The sequence below is a fragment of the Solanum stenotomum genome, chromosome 4 (genome assembly GCF_019186545.1).
Source record: "Solanum stenotomum isolate F172 chromosome 4, ASM1918654v1, whole genome shotgun sequence".
Classification (NCBI taxonomy): Eukaryota; Viridiplantae; Streptophyta; class Magnoliopsida; order Solanales; family Solanaceae; genus Solanum; species Solanum stenotomum.
In genome coordinates, this window is record NC_064285.1 from 50,573,645 (window position 1) to 50,592,671 (window position 19,027).

Here is a 19,027-nt window from a genome sequence, read left to right on the forward strand (position 1 = left end):
TAGTTCAATACTCCTAAACTATGCAAACAATAGTAACACTAATCTCGATAATATCAACTTCGATAAAAATAAAAAGATGATCGCAGTTGCACCAGCAATAACACAAGAAGATTGCAAGTGTAATAGCACATGAAAAAGAAGTAGAAGCAAATTAACATTATAGGCCATAAATGAAGATGAACCAAACAAGAAACTACAAAAGCAGTAGTAGAAGAAAATGAAGAAGAATGAGGAGGATTCTGACCTTGATTGTTGCTACTAATAGATGAACGATGGATTGGCTGAATATTTGTTTCTCGTGTTGACGAAACATCAAGTAATGTTGCCAACACATTAACATCAATTGGTAGGCCTGAACGTTGAAGTTTTGTTATGACATCTTCTACAATTTCTTGTCTCATCGTGGTCTTTTGTTGGTCAAATTGTTCCTTCTGTTCGTCAATTTTTTGCTCCATTCTCAACACTCTGTCTTCCATCTTTTTCACGAGGTCATTTGTTGCATTTGATAAGGCTTCAAAATTTCCCACTTTCTCTTTCAAAGTAGTTTTTGTAACCCATCTTCCATATAATCTCAAACGTCCTGGATGTTCTGATCCCATGACAGAAGAAAATGCATCAATTGTCTTATTACCATCTTCATTTTATTGCATTTCAATATTCTCCATCTCAGCCTATAATGCAGTTTTATTATAAAAATAACAAGAGAATTCAAGTACACATATAAAGAGTAAATATGAAAATACAAATTCAAATCAAACAAAATAAAAATTAGATAGAAATCTCACAAATTTACTAGTTCTATCTTCATTTGTATCCTTGTATAATGGATTGGGCTTTCTTTTTCTTGTAACCACAAAAAATTCCTCAAGTGATGGAGTATCATTAGTTTCCCTCTATTTTTCCTGTACACATTAAAAGTGGATATCAAACATCTTCTTTAAAATGCGACATGTTTTTATTCAATGCTACACAGAAGCTCATACCAAATCATTGCGAACTAAAGCAAAGCTTTTCTTGCCAACAGTATGTTGATTCTTCAACTTTTTCCGATTCTCACTGTTGGCTTTTGACATTTTCTACAAATAGAAGAGAAGTTCCACAATGATAAAGTGATTTTTACAGAAGAGGAAAGCTTTTTTCCAGTGACTAGTGATCCGTAAAAAAGATGAGAGCTCAGTGGTCTCCCAGAAAGAAGAGACACTGCCAGCGATCAGTTACAGAAGAAAGGAGCTCTTTATATAGCTTAAAATATTTTGGAAATGAAGAGCAAAAATAACCACCAAATCAGCTAATCACAATATTCTCTTACTAAAAGAGAAGTAACTTTTGTACTGGTTGAAGCTCCTTTCGTATCCCCATTTCTTGCAAGTCATATTGAGAATTTACATGGTCTTTTGACATTACAGTTACATCGAACAAAATCCCGAGCAAACTGTCACAAATATTTTTTTCAATGTGCCTCAGTTTGTTATGTTCCTAGTATGGCAATTCAAAAAAGATTGATCTTTTTATCCATGGACCCTCACTATCACGACGCTTCCTTTTTTGGCCTTTTCTAAAAACATTATTGAATTCACGCAACTCTTCTAATACTTCTGTGCCTGATAAAGGAGTAGGTGCAGATCTGTGATCTTTTTTACCATCAAATGATTTCTTATCTCTTCGAAATGGATGATCAGGAGGTAAGAATGCTCGATGACCCATGTAACACATCTTATGGCTATGTTTGAGATATTGAGAGCATGTCTCATGATTACAAGTTGGGCATGCCTTTCTTCCTTTTGTGCTCCAACCAAAAAGCATTGCATAGGCTGGAAAATCACTAATTGTCCATAATAAGGTTGCACGCAATTGAAAAGTTTGGATAGAATCAGCATCATATGTTTCCATCCCAGTTTCCCACAATTCTACAATTAGTGGTTGAAGGTAGACATCAATATCCTTTCCTGGAGACGATGGACCTGGAATGATCATAGATAATATCATATACTCCAGTTTCATGCAAATCCACGGTGATAAATTATAATTCATTAACATAACAGGACATGTGCTATGGGAAATACTCATGGTTCGAAACGGGTTGAAACCATCACTTGAAAGACACAATCTAACATTACGAGGATCTCTAGCAAAATCTTCGTGCAAGGATTCAAAATTCTTCCAAGCTTCCCCGTCAGCCGCATGCCTTATATTGCCATGTTTGGGTTGTTCAGTATCATGCCATTTCATATTTGCAGCTATTTTAGGACACATGAATATTCTCTGAAGCCTAGGTTTTAAGGGAAGGTACCTTAAAACCTTTGCAGGAATTTTGGAGCTTTCATTAGTCAAGGGATCATTAACAGTCTTCCATCTAGACGAGCCACAAACATAGCAATTATTTTCCTTCTCATTTTCCTTCCAAAATAACATGCAATCATTAGGACATGCATGTATTTTTTCATAATCAAGACCCAAATCTTTAATCACATTTTTTTCCTTGTGGAACGACTCAGGTATATGAGCAAATGGAAATGCCTCTCTTAACAGGTCTAGCAAGTCTCCAAAGGCCACATTACTCAAACCATGAATGCATTTGAACAAGAATAATCGAATGGTGAAATTAAGTTTAGATAAATTCTCACACCCATGATATAACTCTTGTTTACCTTCCTCCAGCAATTTAAAAAATTTCTTTGCATCTTCGGATGGCCCCTCTCTCACTCCCTCAAGCCTCAAGTCACATGCACCATCTCTGAAAGTATCATGAAGTAGGCCATCAATATTGTCACGCATGTTTGAACCTTCCTTCTTATTATGATCTCGATTATTTCTCGAGGAAAAACTTTCCCCATGAAAAATCCATTTGGTGTACCCTTGCACAAACCCATAAACAACCAAGCGATCCTCTACCACATTTCGATGATGCCACATACAATTAGCACACTTTTTGCAAGGACACAATATTTCATCTCCTTTGGAAGCTCATTCCAAAGCTGTATCAAGAAAGTTATTCACACCACTTATATACTCATTGGTGGATCTCCGGAGACTCATCTAACTTTTATCTCCACTATCCATTTAATATTGAATATCCTATATGACACCAAAATCAAATTACCAAGATAAGAAATAAAAGAGAAGATTCTGAATAGCACACCAACAGATTTGGTTCCCTTAAAAACTTACATTCAACAGATTTTGATCAGTGGCTCTATCTTATTTTATTTAACAACATAAATGAAATGTCTTTTTTTCCTTGAACTATTTGTTATACATAATCAGCTATCTACTTAACAATTCCTATTTTACCTAGAATTTCAATTAGTTAAAAGAGAAATGATGTAAAAGCTTTAAAATCTAAAAACTCAATCTTAAGATAATAAGACACGACAGTAAAGTCAAACGATTTTGACAAATCTAAACACTTAAAAGATGTAATGGATTTCATATAAAAAATACAAAATTTCATATTATTTTGTCAAAGAAAACAACTTCACTCAAGAAACTAAGCAGTAAACGATTGCAAGACTCCCCCTTGATAGGCTGAGTTAATGTTCAAAACCTTATGCCTAGCTCAACCAGATCCAATATCTACTCAATCAGTTCTAGAATCAGCAATGGTCACAAAATAGAACATGAATCAGAAAAAGGAGTAATAGGAAAGTCACATAAAAGGGAAATCGTATCCAACACTGTAAACTTACTATACATGTACAACATTTAGAGAGCACATATATGGGGAAAGAATCACCTGGAAATGATTATAAACAACACAAAAAGAAGAGTAAAAACCAAGATTCACACACACATCAATGGAAATAAGAATAGACTAAAAAGAAACTGACTACAAAATTAAGAGACAAGGGAATATTACTTCTTTTTAAGCAGTGAATGGCTTACTACATGAAAACTGTACCAGTTATAACCTTTTAAATTAAAGATAAGCATAACTAAGCTAAATAGGCAAATTTGAGTTAACAAGTTGAGGGTGTTGTGTCTCTAATTAAAGATTTCTAAATAAATTTAAAGGTAAAAGAAAAGCATAAAAGGACAACAAAACCAAAGTCACTAACCTCACTCAAGAAACTAAGCAGCTCAATCGTAAAACTTCAAATTTATAAGAAAAGACAAGGGGCAGCCTTAGAGAACTTGGATGTATGGTTAAATGTAGACATGCATATCTAAATCTAGGAGCAGCCTTAGAGAGGTTGAGTTAACACTCAAAGGCTTATTTTGTGCTCAACTACACCAAGGATCTACTCAATGTATTCCAAAAGAAAAAATGATCTTAAAACAGAAAATACAATATTTATCACAAAAAGAATATTAAAGGAGAAAACAAAGAACTACTCAATACCTAAAGTTTTATTCGGTGCTCAAAGAATAAAGAGGTTGGTTTCATAATCAAAACCTTATTCTATGATCAACTAGACGTTAGGTTTGTTCAATGTATTCCTGAACCAGTAATGCTAGTTAAAAGCACCTGGTAACCCTAATCACAATCATTAAAAAAGCTACGACCTCGGACTCCTGTTTTCATTTCAAGAAGAATACACACCACCACTACATAGCTATGTTCAGAAGAGAAGCTTTCTTGCATTGGTACACTGGGGAATGAATGGACGAGATGGAGTTCACTGAGGCAGAAAGTAACATGAATGATCTGGTTTCTGAAGTTCTTAACTCATAACAAAGAAAATTGATCATGAAATATTTTTTACAATAAAGCATAAAATGAATTTTTTCCAACATTCTAAACTTACAATACAGACCTTAAATTTGAAAAACACAGTCATATGGAATGATTTAACTAAAAAATGAATAAGCAATAATGAACAGAGATTAGTAAACGTAAAATATCTAACATACACACAGATATACATCAAAGTAAAAAAAGAAAGAAAAAAAATAAGAGAAACAGGAACATTACCTCTTTTTAAGCAGTGAGCTGAGCTTGATGACCAACTTGTAGTTTGTCCACAAAAAAATTTAGACAAGAAGGAAGAACGTATAAACTTAGAGCTTGAAAATTGTACTCGAAAGAGATAAACAAAGTCCCTTAATGCTCGACTTCAATGACTTTTGGAGTTGAAAAATACTTCAGTTCATTTTATTCTTAGAAATCATTTGTCCTATTCAAAAACTTGAGATTTTTTGATAGATAAGAATTATCATGTAGAATGAAGAATCGAAACTCATCTTTCATAACATTAACTCTTCCTAAACTTAGAATTTCCATCTAAACATTTTTGCCGAGATTTCTCAATCTTCACCAAAATTGAGATACACACTCTAATGCACAATAAGATTACATTATAAACATAAACTCTAGCAAAGAACATCTACTTCACAGAAACCCATTTGTCTATTTTCAAATCTTTTTGAAGAACCCTTCTAATAAATTTCTAACTTTGAAGTAGATGGAATACGACATACCTGTAGCTGCAGTAACGTAAAACCCACGAAGAAGAAGACCCAAAAGCTGTAGATTCCTACAAGGAAAATCAAAGAAGAAGGATTAAAGGAAAACACTAGTTTTGTTCTTCAGAGAGAAAGGAGAAAGTCGATACCTACGAGGATGAAAGGTCTGAAGAAACAAATTAACCTAGTGATATTTTACTTTTTATTTTATTTTTACAATTAATAAAAAAACTCTTTTTGCAGGTGTAGTAAAATTAGTGGAGGGAAATAATTGAGGGAAAGAGTTTGGCGGAACCGTTGCCATAGAGTACCTAAGGCGACAGTTTGTAGGAATCGTTGCAATAAAAGATACTATGGCAACGGTTGTCGCACAAATGCAACGATTTACTTCTTAAAGTGTTTTATTAGGTCTATTTGTCTATTGCAAAGGTTATAACCATTGCGAATTACTATCTATTGCAACGTATATTTAGTTGTTGCTAAATAATTGTTGTTACATGCATGTTTTCTAGTAGTGCGTTCATCGACGTTGTTGAGAGTTGTTGTGGATTGTCGCCATGGGTTTGATTTCTAAGAGGTATGTAAGCTTCAATAGTGTTGGGCTCTTTCACCCACACACCAATCATGATTTATTCAGCGTATTTTCGTTCTTGAAATTTAAGGATTTAATTTCTTGATAAGTGTTCTTGAAGTTTCATTAAGTTTTGACGTAAGATTCTACTTGGGTCAACCTCAAACGACTGTATCTCTTAGAATATAAAGAGTTACATGAGCCAAAACCTATCCAATTAAATGTATTTGAATATACTTTCCAAAGCAACCAATTTCGCGTCAATCCAATTTCTGAGTAAAAATTATGACTATTTTAGTAACCTATACAGTGCTGTTACGAATTAGCCGACGGGAAAATATTAAAAAAAGTCATTTTTGTCTTTTTACCTCCAAGAAAACCATAAATGAATTTCTTGACTAATAAAAAGCTCAAAACAATCAGATTTTCATCTTCACTAATGAAAATCATAATTCTTGGCCATAGAGATTTCAAGAAACTAATTCAAGAATCTCAAGAAAGGTTTTCTGGATTGTTTACCTTCAAGCTAGGGTTTCAAGGCTTCTAATCAAGTTTTTCTTCAAGATTCTTAAAGAATCTTCAAGATTTCCCACTTCTATAAACAAGGGACTACAGACATTTAAGAAAAATTTCCCTTCTTTCATACTCTTAATCATGCAATAGAGCTATGTTATAGAGATTTATTCTAACTCGTGTGTTCTCCTATCTCTTCGACTACCCATCATCCAAGAGGTGGTTGAAAAGTAAAGTCTAAAGGTCCTTACGGATGATATGTTCTTAGCATGAGTATTGAGAAATTCATGAGACTCCAGAGGGGCTTGAGAAAAGCCCAAGAGTAAGTTAAGCATTCAGTTTCAGAGGAATGCACCCATATTTATATGAATCGTGCGTTTCAGCTAAAACTGATTTGTACTCTTTTCCATAAACGTTGTTTCAGCTGAGATCCTTATGCGGAAGTATGTTCAGAGCTTGGGTAATATTTCCACCCCAAAAGGTAGCATGAGTCATGAGATCATGAACAGTAGTAGTGAAAGAGCCCAGAGTTAGAAGAAAGTATGCAGAGGTTTAGTGATATAAGAAAGGGAGATAGTGTTTTCACAAGCTATGTAACTATAGTCATACACCTAGTAAGTTAGTAACGAGGTGTTTTCCCTTAAGGGTAGACTAAAAAGTGATGATTAGTGAATATTCCATCCTAGGAGGTAGAGTGTGTTGTAGGTAGAAAGGAGTTGGTGATAATGTGTCATTGTGTAGGAAATGACCAAGTGTAAGTGGTGAATAGAAGAGAAAGAGTATTCATGAGGTTATAGATCTAAGTTAGGCTTATGACTTTGAGGGATAGCCCATAATATTCAAAGTGTAATAGAACTAATTAGGCATTGATTATAGTTAATGAGTGAATATTTCTTAAGTTCCAAAGTCAAAGGTGATAGTAATTGTAAGTACGAAGACTATGAGGTGATGATTAAGTACTTGTCATAAGGTCCTAGTGGACGAGTGTTTCTAAAAGTTGCGCATAGTAGTGGTGAGTTTGTATAGTAGGTGAGCAATCAGATTGATATTTGGGTTTAGTAATAAACATTAAGCTTTAATTTGAGAAGAGTGTCATGATCTAAGGAATGGCAACATGATGGTGATGATGTCAGTCTTGTGATTTGATCTAGTAGGCTTGACATAAAGTAGGTAAGGAATTGAGATGTTAGCTGCAATTAAAGATGAATAGTACAAGTGAGAGATCCTAACCTTTACATAAGGACATTGAAGTGTGGCTAAGTCATAAGAGTAACAAGAACATTATGATGTGTACGAAGATGATATGTTACCCGATGAGGTTCCAATTAAGTTATAATTTTCCATGTGTGCCTAGATAGCATATTTGAGTTGTCAATGTGGAATAGATCCAGAGGTTTCAAGTGTTAAATTTAGACCTAAGGGGGAGATGATAAGATGAGAAATCAAGTCAAGTGTTTGAGAATAAGCTAGTAATGAGTTCTAGAGAGTATGTGAGATATCTTTTCAGAGGTCCTGTTAGTAATGGAGTTGTTAGAGTGCTAAGCTTGCATGTTGTGTTGTTATATATTAGGTGGTTCTTGATATGAGCCTAATGTGTTGGTAAAAAGTAATAGTCTTGGGATGAGATTTCCTATAGAGAGGTATGAAACCAGAATCGAAGGATATGGGTTAAGCTTGAATATAGTAAGAGCATACCATTAGACATAGACCTTCGTAAGAGTAACCCATTTCATACCCAGTCCAGTCGTCATTCGAGGACGAATGATCCCAAAGGGGAGATATTGTAACACCCCAGAAAAATAATTTCAGCTAAGACTCGAACCATTTGTCGTTGTTAGTAGGATTTTACAAATGAATTTAAAATTTCTTAAGTATTAAGGTCAGGTCACTAGATGTAGCAAAATTGGAAATCATAAAAATCTAAAATTTTGCAAGTTAAGCTAAGTATGAGTTTTGGGTCGACTTCCAATGACCATTTATTCTAGCTCAAGATGAGTTAGTGGCGATACAGATACCGTAGGAAATATCTTTGAATTATCTTTCCAACGCCAACGAGTTTGCTTAGTTTCGAGTTCCTATGAGGGAGATATGTCCATTCGAAGTTGGGTTGTCTAGATACGGAAATGCAAAACCGGATTTTAGAGGGGTATTTTGGTCTTTTCCTTTCCCAATCTGATGTAATTCGTTTTTAGTAATATTTTAGGGGTCTAATCTGATTAGATTCAGTTATATAATCCTAGTTGACGCCTAGGGTTTTAGTTGAGAGTTTAAGAAGAGAAAAGAAGAAGAGAGAAGAGGAGAAAAAAGGAAAGGATTAAGGCGTTCGTCGACATTCTTGAGAGTTGTTGTGGATTGTCGCCATGGGTTTGATTTCTAAGAGGTATGTAAGCTTCCATAGTGTTGGGTTCTTACACCCACATGCCAATCATGATTTATTCAGCATAATTTCTTTCTTGAAATTTAAGAATTTAAGTTCTTGATGAGTTCTTGATAAGTGTTCTTGAAGTTTCATTAAGTTTTGATGTAAGATTCTACTTGGGTCAACTTCAAACGACCGTATCTCTTCGAATATAAAGAGTTACATGAGCCATAACCTATCTAATTAAAGGTATTCGAATCTACTTTCGATGGCCACCAATTTCGCATCAATCCAATTTCTAAGTAAAAAGTTATGACTATTTTAGTAACCTATACAGTGCTGTTACGAATTAGCCGATGGGAAAATATTAAAAAAAGTCGTTTTTGTCTTTTTACCTCCAAGAAAACCATAAACTAATTTCTTGACTAATAAAGGCTCAAAACAATCATATTTTCATCTTCACTAATGAAAGTCATAATTCTTGGCCATAGAGATTTCAAGAAACTAATTCAAGAATCTCATGAAAGATTTTCTGGATTGTTTACCTTCAAGCTAGGGTTTCAACGCTTCTAATCAAGTTTTTCTTCAAGATTCTTCGAGAATATTATTCTTCTAGATATGTAAGGCTATCATAGTGTTGGACTAGTTCGTCCTCACGCCCTACATCTACTTTCAGATTAGAAAAATAGTAATATAGGATACTTTCCCTAGATTTGAGTATTCTTGAGATAAGTTGATTTTGAGTGCTTGAATTCATGTTTCTTTTAAAAGTTCTTTTCCTAATTATCGAATAGCTATATTGTTATTGAGATCCTTCAAATCATGAATCATAACTCTTAAATTCATAATTCAAATTCAAGAGAGCGTTAAGAGTAGAGTTCAAGGTACTCTTTGAGTTCAATTGTGAATCCTTTGAGATGCATCAACGATTTGAGTTAAGTTTTGAGTAAGTAAGTATGAGAATGAGAAGAGTTGTATACATGAGTTCCTTATTGATATTTTGACCCTTGAGTCGAGTCGTTCATGCCCATAACTTCCACATGAACATCATGAGTTGAGTACCTTTGAGAGGACTAGTATCTTCAAGTTCTAAGTATTGAGTTCCTAATCCCCTATGAGATTATATTTATAATCATGGCACTATTACATGTTACCCATGAAGTCCTTGTGTTGAATTGTTCATGTTCATAATTCCACATGAGCATTAAAGTCGAACAATCTTGAGATGAGCAGTAGCTTTGAGTCCTTGAGTTGAGTAGTGCATGCTCATAATTCCGTATGAACCCTCTGAGTTGAGCATTCTTGAAATTAGTAGTATCATTGAAGTTCTTGAGTTTCAAGTATTGAGTTCTATCTATGGTTATTGAAAACCTTGCATTGAGTCATTCATGTCCATCATTCGACCTGAACCAAGTCTTTTACAAATGTTTAAACTTTGTTTTAAGACATAATCTTTGAAGTTGAGTAAAGAGTTAGAGTAAAGTTGAAGTTCAGTTCTTCAAAATTATATGGTGACTAGGTATTCCCAAAAGAGTTTAAAATGTTTTCACATTTAAATAAGAACGAAAAACTAAGATTTTCAAAAGAGCCTTTGAGCTATTTTTTCAGTAAAGAGCCCTTGAGCTAGTTTTTCAGTAAAGAGCCTTTGGGCTAGTTTTCAGTTAAAGAGTAAATGCTTTCACAATAAAGCAAGAGAGGAAACCTTGATTTCCAAGATAGCCTTTGAGCTTAGTTTTTGAGCACTAATCTCAAATCACAGAAAGAAGTATGTTTTTAAAACATAAAGAGCCAGTATATTTTGGGAATAGTATTGAGAACCGATATAGGGGAGAGTTCAGATAACTCACATCCCCCATAAATCATGTAGCCATCATGGGTAGAAAAGAGTCATAATTTTTAGATGAATTCTTTTCACATTGACTAGTGGATCCACTTAGTAGTCCAGGTCCTATACCTGTGGCAAGGTATAAGATGCGCTGGCAGCGTGAGGGAGATCGTTGTATCATCACAATAGCTCTTATGTGCTGGTTGTCGGTTAGAGAAACTCCCACAGAAGTTATTTGTATTTTTATATACATCATTTTAGTTGTATTTTTATATATATCTCAGAGTTATTTGTATCTTTGCATACATATAGAGTTGGAATCATGTTTTAAACAAATTTTCTTTATGTTGCACTTGTTTTAAAACTGTTTTATATTGAATTGAGTTCAGTTATGTTTAGTTGAGTGGATCCAGGTAAGTTCTTCAGTTTCCTTTTAGATTCTTTTCAAGGTTATGTTTATTCTTTAGAATTACTCTTACATGCTCGTACATTCCATGTACTGAGCCATTTGGCCTGCATCTTTTCATGAAGCAGACACAAGTATCCAGGATCATTAACAGGAGATTCACTGATACATCCGAGAGTTCGTGTTAGCTATGGTGAGCCTCCTTATTTTTTGGAGGATTTCATTTACTTTTTAGTTTGGTCAAGATGTCGTGGGACTTGTCCCGACTTCCATCGTTATCAGTTAGAGGTTTCAGAGATAGTCAGTATAGCTGAGAAGTCTGTATTATTCATTTATTTTATTAAAAGTTTTAATGACTTAAATTGCCTATTTTATGTCGAGTAGAATATATTATTTTATTCTAAGTTGTTCTTTTGAGTTTAAGTTTTGAAAAGTTGAGTTTATTTTATTTTATTCAGTTTGAAGCTGTTGCAAGCTTAAGTTAGTCTTCCAATTGTAGTCAGTGAGGATGAGGGTTCTCTTGGGGACCAACATTGTTTCTTGAGTGTCGACCACGTCCAGGGTGTAGACTCGGGTAGTGACAAAGTTGGTATCAGAGCACATAGTTCAAGTGTCATAGGGTGTCTATGAAGTTGTGTCAAGTAGGATCTTGTTTATGGTTGTGAGGGTGCAACTTCTATAAACGAGGTACTACAAATATTTAAGAAAAATTTCCCTTCTTTCATACTTTTAATCGTGCAATAAAGCTATGTTATAGAGACTTATTCTAACTCTTGTGTTCTCATATCCCTTCGACTACCCATTGTCCTAGAGGTGATTGAAAAGTAAAGTGTAAAGATCCTCACGGATGAGTTATTCTTAGCACGAGTCTTGAGAAAGTCACGAGACTCTAGAGGGGATTGAGAGAAACCCAAAAGTAAGTTAAGCATTCAGTTTTAGAGGAATGCACCCAAATTTATATGAATCATGTGTTTGAGCTAAAACTGATTTGTACTATTTTCCATGAGCTTTGTTTCAGCTTAGATCCTTATGAGGAGGTATGTTTAGAGCTTGGGTAATATTTCCACCCCAAAAGGTAGCATGAGGTACGAGATTATGAACAGAAGTAGTGAAAGAGCCCAGAGTTAGAGGAAAGTATGCAGAGGTTTAGTAATTTAAGAAAGGGAGATAGTATTTTCACAATCTTTGTTACTATTCTCATACACCTAGTAAGTTAGTAATGAGGAATTTTCGCTCATGGGTAGACTAAGAAGTGATAAGTAGTGAAGATTCCATCATAGGAGGTAGAGTGTGTTGTAGCTAGAAAGGAGTTAGTGATGAAGTGTCGTTGTGTAGGAAATGACTAAGTGTAAGTGGTGAATAGAAGAGAAAGAGTATTCATGAGGTTATAGATCTAAGTTAGGCTTACAATTTTGAGAGAGAGCCCATAATATTCAAAGTGTAATAGAACAAATTAGGCATTGATATACAGTGAATGAGTGAATAGTACTTATATTGCGAAGTCGAAGGTGATTGTAATTGTAAGTATGAAGACTAAGAGGTGATGATTAAATACTTGTCATAAGGTCCTAGTGGACGAGTGTTTCTAAAAGTTGCGTATAGTAGTGGTGAGTTTGTATAGTAGGTAAGCAATCACATTGATATTCGGGTTTAGTAATAAACATTAAGCTTGAATTTGAGATAAGTGGCATGACCTAATTAATGGCAAATTGAGGGTGATGATATCAGTCTTGGGATTTGATCTGGTAGGCTTGACATAGAATAGGTGAGGAATTGAGATGTTAGCTGCAATGAAAGATGAATGGTACAAGTAAGAGATCCTAACCTTTACATAAGGACAATGAAGTGTGCCTAGGTCAGAAGAGTAACAAGAGCATTATGATGTGTACCAAGATGATATGTTACCCGATGAGGTTCCAACTAAGTTATAATTTTCCATGTGTGCCTAGATAGCATAATTGAGTTGTCAATGTGGAATAGGTCTATATATTTCAAGTGTTAACTTTAGACCCAAGGGGGAGATGATAAGATGAGAAATCAAGTCAAGTGTTTGAGAATACGATAGTGATGACTTCCAGAGAGTATGGAGATATCTTTTCAGAGGTCCTATTAGTAATGGAGTTGTTAGAGTGCTAAGCTTGAATGTGGTATTGTAAAACATTCGGTGGTTCTTGATATGATCGCAATGTGGTGGAGTAATAGTCTTGGGATAAGATTTCCTATAGAGAGGTATAGAACCCGAACCTAAGGATTATGGTTAAGGTTGAATATAGTAAGAGCATACCATTAGACGCAGACCTTAATAGGAGTAACCAATTTCATACCCAGTCCAGTCGTCATTCGAGGACGAATGAACCCAAGGGGGAGATATTGTAACACTCTAAAAAAAAATTTGATCTGAGACTCAAACCATTTGTCGTTGTGAGTCAGATTTTACGAAGGAGTTTAAAATTTCTTAAGTATTAAGGTTAGGTCACTAGATGTAACACCTTGAGTTCCAAAAAGAACTAAATTGGAAATAGCAAAAATCTGAAATTTTGCAAATTAAGCTAAGTATGAGTTTTGGGTCGACTTCAAATGACCATAAATTATTGTTCAAGATGAGTTAGGGGTGATACCAGATACCGTAGGAAATATCTTTGAATTATCTTTCCAACGCCACCGAGTTTGCTTAGTTTTGAGTTCGTATGTGGGAGATATGTCCATTTGAAGTTGGTTGTCTAGATAAGGAAATGCAAAACCGGATTTTAGAGGGGTATTTTGGTCTTTTACTTACTCAATCAGATTTAATTCATTTTTTAGTAATATTTTAGGGGTCTAATCTGATTATATTCAGTTTTATAATCCTAGTTTACGCCTAGGGTTTTAGTTGAAAGTTCAAGAAGAGAAAAGAAGAAGAGACAAGAGGAGAAAAGAGGAAAGGATGAAGGCTTTCGTTGACGTTCTTGAGAGTACTTGCGGATTGTCGTCATGGGTTTGATCCCTAAGAGGTATGTAAGCTTCCATAATGTTGGGTTCTTTCACCCACACTCCAATCATGATTTATTCAGCGTAATTTCATTCTTGAAATTTAAGGATTTACGTTCTTGATTAGTTTTTGATAAGTGTTCTTGAAGTTCCATTAAGTTTTGATATAAGATTCTACTTGGGTTAACTTCAAACGACCGTATCTCTTAGAATATAAAGAGTTTCTTGATTGTTTACCTTCAAGCTAGGGTTTCAAGGCTTCTAATCAAGTGTTTCTTCAAGATTCTTAAAGATTCTACAAGATTCTTCAAGAATCTTGTTCTTCTAGGTAAGTAAGGCTATCATAGTGTTGGACTAGTTCGTTCTCACGCCCTACATCTACTTTCAGATCAGAAAAAGAGTAATCTAGGATACTTTCCCTAGATTTGAGTATTCTAGAGATAAGTTGATTTTTAGTCCTTGAATTCATGTTTCTTTTAAAATTTCTATTCCTAATTATCGAATAGCTATATTGTTATTGAGATCCTTCAAATCATGAATTATAACTGTTGAATTCATAATTCATAATTCAAATTCAAGACAGAGTTAAGAGTAGAGTTCAAGGAAGCCTTTGAGTTCAATTGTGAATCCTTTGAGATCCATCATCGATTTGAGTTAAGTTTTGAGTAAGTAAGTATGAGAATGAGAATAGTCGTACACATGAGTTCATTATTCATATTTTGACCCTTGAGTCAAGTCGTTCATGCCCATAACTTCCGTATGAACTTCATCAGTTGAGTACCTTTGAGAGGAGTAGTATCTTCAAGTTCTAAATATTGAGTTCCTAATCCCCTATGAGATTATATTTATAATCATGGCACTATTACTTGTTACCCATGAAGTCCTTGAGTTGAATTGTTCATTCCTATAATTCCACATGAACATTATAAGTCGAACAATCTTTAGATGAGAAGTAGCTTTGAGTCCTTGAGTTGAGTAGTTCATGCTCATAATTCTCATGAACCTTCTGAGTTGAGCATTCTTCAAATTAGTAGTATCATTGAAGTTCTGGAGTTCCAAGTATTGAGTTCTATCTATGGTTATAAAAAACCTTGCATTGAGTCATTCATGTCCATCATTCGGCATGAACCATATTTTAAGAAATCTTTTACAAATGTTTAAACTTTGTTTTAAGACTTAAGCTTTGAAGTTGAGTAAATAGTACGAGCAAAGTTGAAGTTCATTTCTTCAAAAGTATATGGGGACTATGCATTCCCAAAAGAGTTTAAAATGATTTCACATTTAAATAAGAACAGAAAAATAAGATTTTCAAAAGAGCCTTTGAGCAATTTTTTCAGTAAAGGGCCTTTGAGCTAGTTTTTCAGTAAAGAGCCTTTGGGCTCGGTGTTTGAGCACTAATCTCAAATCATAGAAAGAAGTATGTTTTTAATACATAAAGAGCCAGTATATTTTGGGAGTAGTATTGAGAACCAATATAGGGGAGAGTTCAGATAACTCACATCCCCCATAAATCATGTAGCCATCATAGGTAGAAAAGGGCCATAATTTTTAGATGAATCCTTTTCGCATAGACTAGTGGATCCACTTAGTAGTTCAGGTCCTATACATATGGTAAGGTATAGGATGCGTTGGCAGCGTGAGGGAGATCGTTGTATCATCACAATAGCTCTTATGTGATGGTTGTCGGTTAGAGAAACTCCCACAGAAGTTATTTGTATTTTTACAGACATCTCAGAGTTATTTGTATCATTGCATACATACAGAGTTGACATCATGTTTTAAACAACTTTTCTTTATATTGCACTTGTTTTAAAACTACTTTATATTGAAATTAGTTCAGTTATGTTGAGTTGAGTTGAGCCAGGTAAGTTCTTCTGTTTCCTTTCAAATTCTTTTCAAGCTTATGTTTATGTTTTAGAATTCCTCTTACATGCTCGTACATTTCACGTACTGAGCCATTTGACCTGCATCTTTTCATGATGCAAACACAAGTATTCAGGATCATCAACAGGAGATTCGTTGATACATTCGAGAGTTTGAGTTAGCTATGGTGAGCCTCCTTATTTTTCGAAAGATTTCATTTACTTTTTAGTTTAGTCAGGATGTCGTGGGTCTTGTCCCGACTTCCATCGTTATTAGTTAGGGGCTTCATAGATAGTCAGTATAGTTGAGAGGTCTGTATTATTCATTTAGTTTATTAAATGTTTTAAAGACTTAAGTTGCATATTTTATGGCGAGTTGAATATATTATTTTATTCTAAGTTGTTCATTTGAGTTTAAGTTTTGAAAAGTTGAGTTTATTGAATTTTATTCAGTTTTAAGCTTTTGCATGCTTAAGTTAGTCTTCCGCTTGTAGTCGGCAAGGATGAGGGTTCGCTTGGGGACCAGCAATGGTTCTTAAGTGCCGGCCATGTCAAGGGTGTAGACTTGGGTCATGACATCAGAGACCATCAACATTTGGGCCTTAACGATGGAACCCCACCTACGGTCCGTGGTTCTACCTATGGTTCGTGGGTGGTTCCATTGAAACTTGCACTAGATTTTCTGAAGACTAGGATTTTCTTCATTTTTGGGGTCTGAGGTGTTACAACGGTATTGATATCAACTGACACTCAAATTTGCAAGAGGTGACAACTTTTTAATTTGGGTCAAAACCACATTCACATTAAAATCCAATGGATCCAAAAACCAATAGTCAGAAATAAAGTCAAGCATTCACAACAAGCAACATTATCCATAAAAACAGCCTAAAGAGGTAGGTATGAATATACCTCACCCCGCCAAACAAAACTAGCAATTGTCCTCAAATGCAAAAGAAATAAACAGTCTAAATAGAAAACTAAAAAAGAGTCAAGATCCACTTGTCAGGCTAAGCCTGAGGTGAACTCTGCATATCCGTGACTCCCTCAGTCTAGACATAAGTGCCCGACTCAACTCCATCCTTTGCTCCACTGGAGCCCACAATCGATATATACCTAATAAACGCCTCTATAACTGTCTGCACCATCGCACCCACCCTCGAGGTCCTCCAGGTCATTATATATTGCAGCATCTCGTGCGCCCAGCTTCCCCTCATCAATCTATGGAGCATCTGACTCGACATCTTCATCAGCCATAACAGCTTTTGCGGTCATACTAGCCGGAGGGATCTCAGAAATGGCTGGCAACTCTATACTCGGGACCTCTGGAAGGTCCACTATGCCGAAAAGCATGGACAAATCCATGGATTTCAACTTATCCACATTACATCTCAACCCAACAATATCGGCCTTTAAGGTCATTATGTCCTCAGATTGGCTCCTGCCCTTCTCACATGCCTCCACAATCACCGCGGCAGTATTTAATACCAACCCATGCGCATCAATCAGCTCTCGGTGCTCTCTCAACTCCGCCCGGATAGAAGCTAAGGCAACATCAATAGCCCTCTCAATCATTCAATGTACAACAACTCCTACCTAGGAGGTACGTACATCAATAGATTGGGCCAGATGGCCCATCTTAAACAATATAGTTTGGGTCAACGGGGGCCGGGAAACAACAACAACAGTAGAACTAGGAGCAGTAGAAGGGCGATATCACAGACATTCGATGAGTCTCCGAGTGAACTCGACAAGCTTAGGCGTATCGCCGAATGTTACATAAACAATTCATCAATTTTAGAGAAAAAGGCAATCCAAGAGTCATTGGGAAAACCGTCGAATCATCAACGAGCTCGACTAAGCTCGCCGAAAGGTCCTTCGTGCCAGATTTTGACTCTGACCTCCAATTTCTAACCCACACCCCATGATAATTAAATTAAGCACCTATTCTACGCAATTAAAGTAAGACCCATACCACTAATGACCTTGGGGTACTCAGTTTTCCCCCGATTTGTCTAACATTGACCAATAACGTCTTTTTCTTAAGAATGATGTCACCCGCTCTATCATTGGGAAAAATTAGTCGATCGGTGCAATTGGGGTTACTCAGACTTCACCCACACCAAACCCAACATATATTAAACACGCACCTGCAATTTCAATTAGTTAACACACGAGATTCAATATTTATTGGCTAAAAACCACGTGAACAAGATACGACAAAGGCATATACTGACAAAAATCATTCAAACAATCAATATTACACAGATAATTCAACAAGGATACGGGCATGCATTGGGAAATTACATCAAAATTAAAGCGGGGTTCGAATCACCGACCTCAAAATCAGATAAAATAGTGCTAGGCAAGCAAATATGAAGTAGAACTCAAAGATTCCCCCGAGTAACTGATCCCTACACGAAATTAACAAGTAAAAAGAACTAAAAATGGGTTGTGAAAGTGTAAAGGTTGGAAAATATGAAATGAAAGAAGATTTTGAATTTAAAAATGGTTGAGGTCTTTTTGGCCTTTCAGTTTGAGCACCAGGCGGCGACACCAAATTATGTCGTCGACCATTTGGCAATGTGTCGACTGGCTCTTTTGTCTACCGAATGTTACAGAATCCCATCAAACATATGGTTCAAAATGGCGGTCCAGCTCGCCGACCTGTTCGGTGAGTCGCCGATGGGTACCTAGGCTCACCTAATTGCACCTCTTCCCAAAACTTCAAATTTTCAACCTGCACATAGAACACCCATTATTCAAACAACACAACTAAAAACTAAAAACCTGGGTTTCCTCCCAAAAAGCGCCTTATTTAACGTTGTGGCACGACGAAGAAATACTTTTATGATTCATTCTTTGGGTTAACCATGGTATCACTCGGTAATCCTCCTTTTTACTTTGGGTTCAAATGAGTCGAGATTTGACCCATTTGTGTTTCCAGCTGCTTAATCGATACCGAATGTGAAGTAATTGTTTGGTTGAGAGATGAGACGTCATATTTCATTTCATTTAGCACTTTGTCAATCTTTCCACTTTTTTGAGTATGCATGCAAGCATATCTTCAGTGCGGAAATTTTCAACATCAACCCTTTGCTCTTTTGGCTTTTGATGCTCATTG

The 19,027-nt window shown here is 35.5% G+C and overlaps 2 protein-coding genes across 2 annotated transcripts; both read right to left on the minus strand.

Annotated features, from left to right (window-relative positions):
- Positions 1 to 893: 893 nt before the first annotated feature.
- Positions 894 to 2,775, minus strand: LOC125861553 (uncharacterized). Its single transcript, XM_049541418.1, has 3 exons — positions 1,564 to 2,775; positions 984 to 1,076; positions 894 to 902 (listed from the first exon to the last, which is right to left on the minus strand). Exons 1-3 carry the CDS (start codon positions 2,773 to 2,775, stop codon positions 894 to 896), a joined length of 1,314 nt encoding a protein of 437 aa, XP_049397375.1.
- Positions 2,776 to 17,124: 14,349 nt separating this feature from the next.
- On the minus strand, positions 17,125 to 17,478 carry LOC125861554 (uncharacterized). The gene has a single exon (XM_049541419.1). The coding sequence runs from the start codon at positions 17,476 to 17,478 to the stop codon at positions 17,125 to 17,127; it is 354 nt and encodes a 117-aa protein (XP_049397376.1).
- Positions 17,479 to 19,027: the final 1,549 nt, after the last annotated feature.

Excerpts from the sequence above, each read along its gene's own strand:
- LOC125861553 (XM_049541418.1), bottom strand. The coding sequence starts at position 2,775 with ATGCGTGACAATATTGATGGCCTACTTCATGATACTTTCAGAGATGGT. Across the intron at positions 1,077-1,563 it reads AGTTGCGTGAATTCAATAAT|AAAATGTCAAAAGCCAACAG; the intron begins GTTTTTAGAAAA and ends TTCTATTTGTAG.
- LOC125861554 (XM_049541419.1), bottom strand. The coding sequence starts at position 17,478 with ATGATTGAGAGGGCTATTGATGTTGCCTTAGCTTCTATCCGGGCGGAG.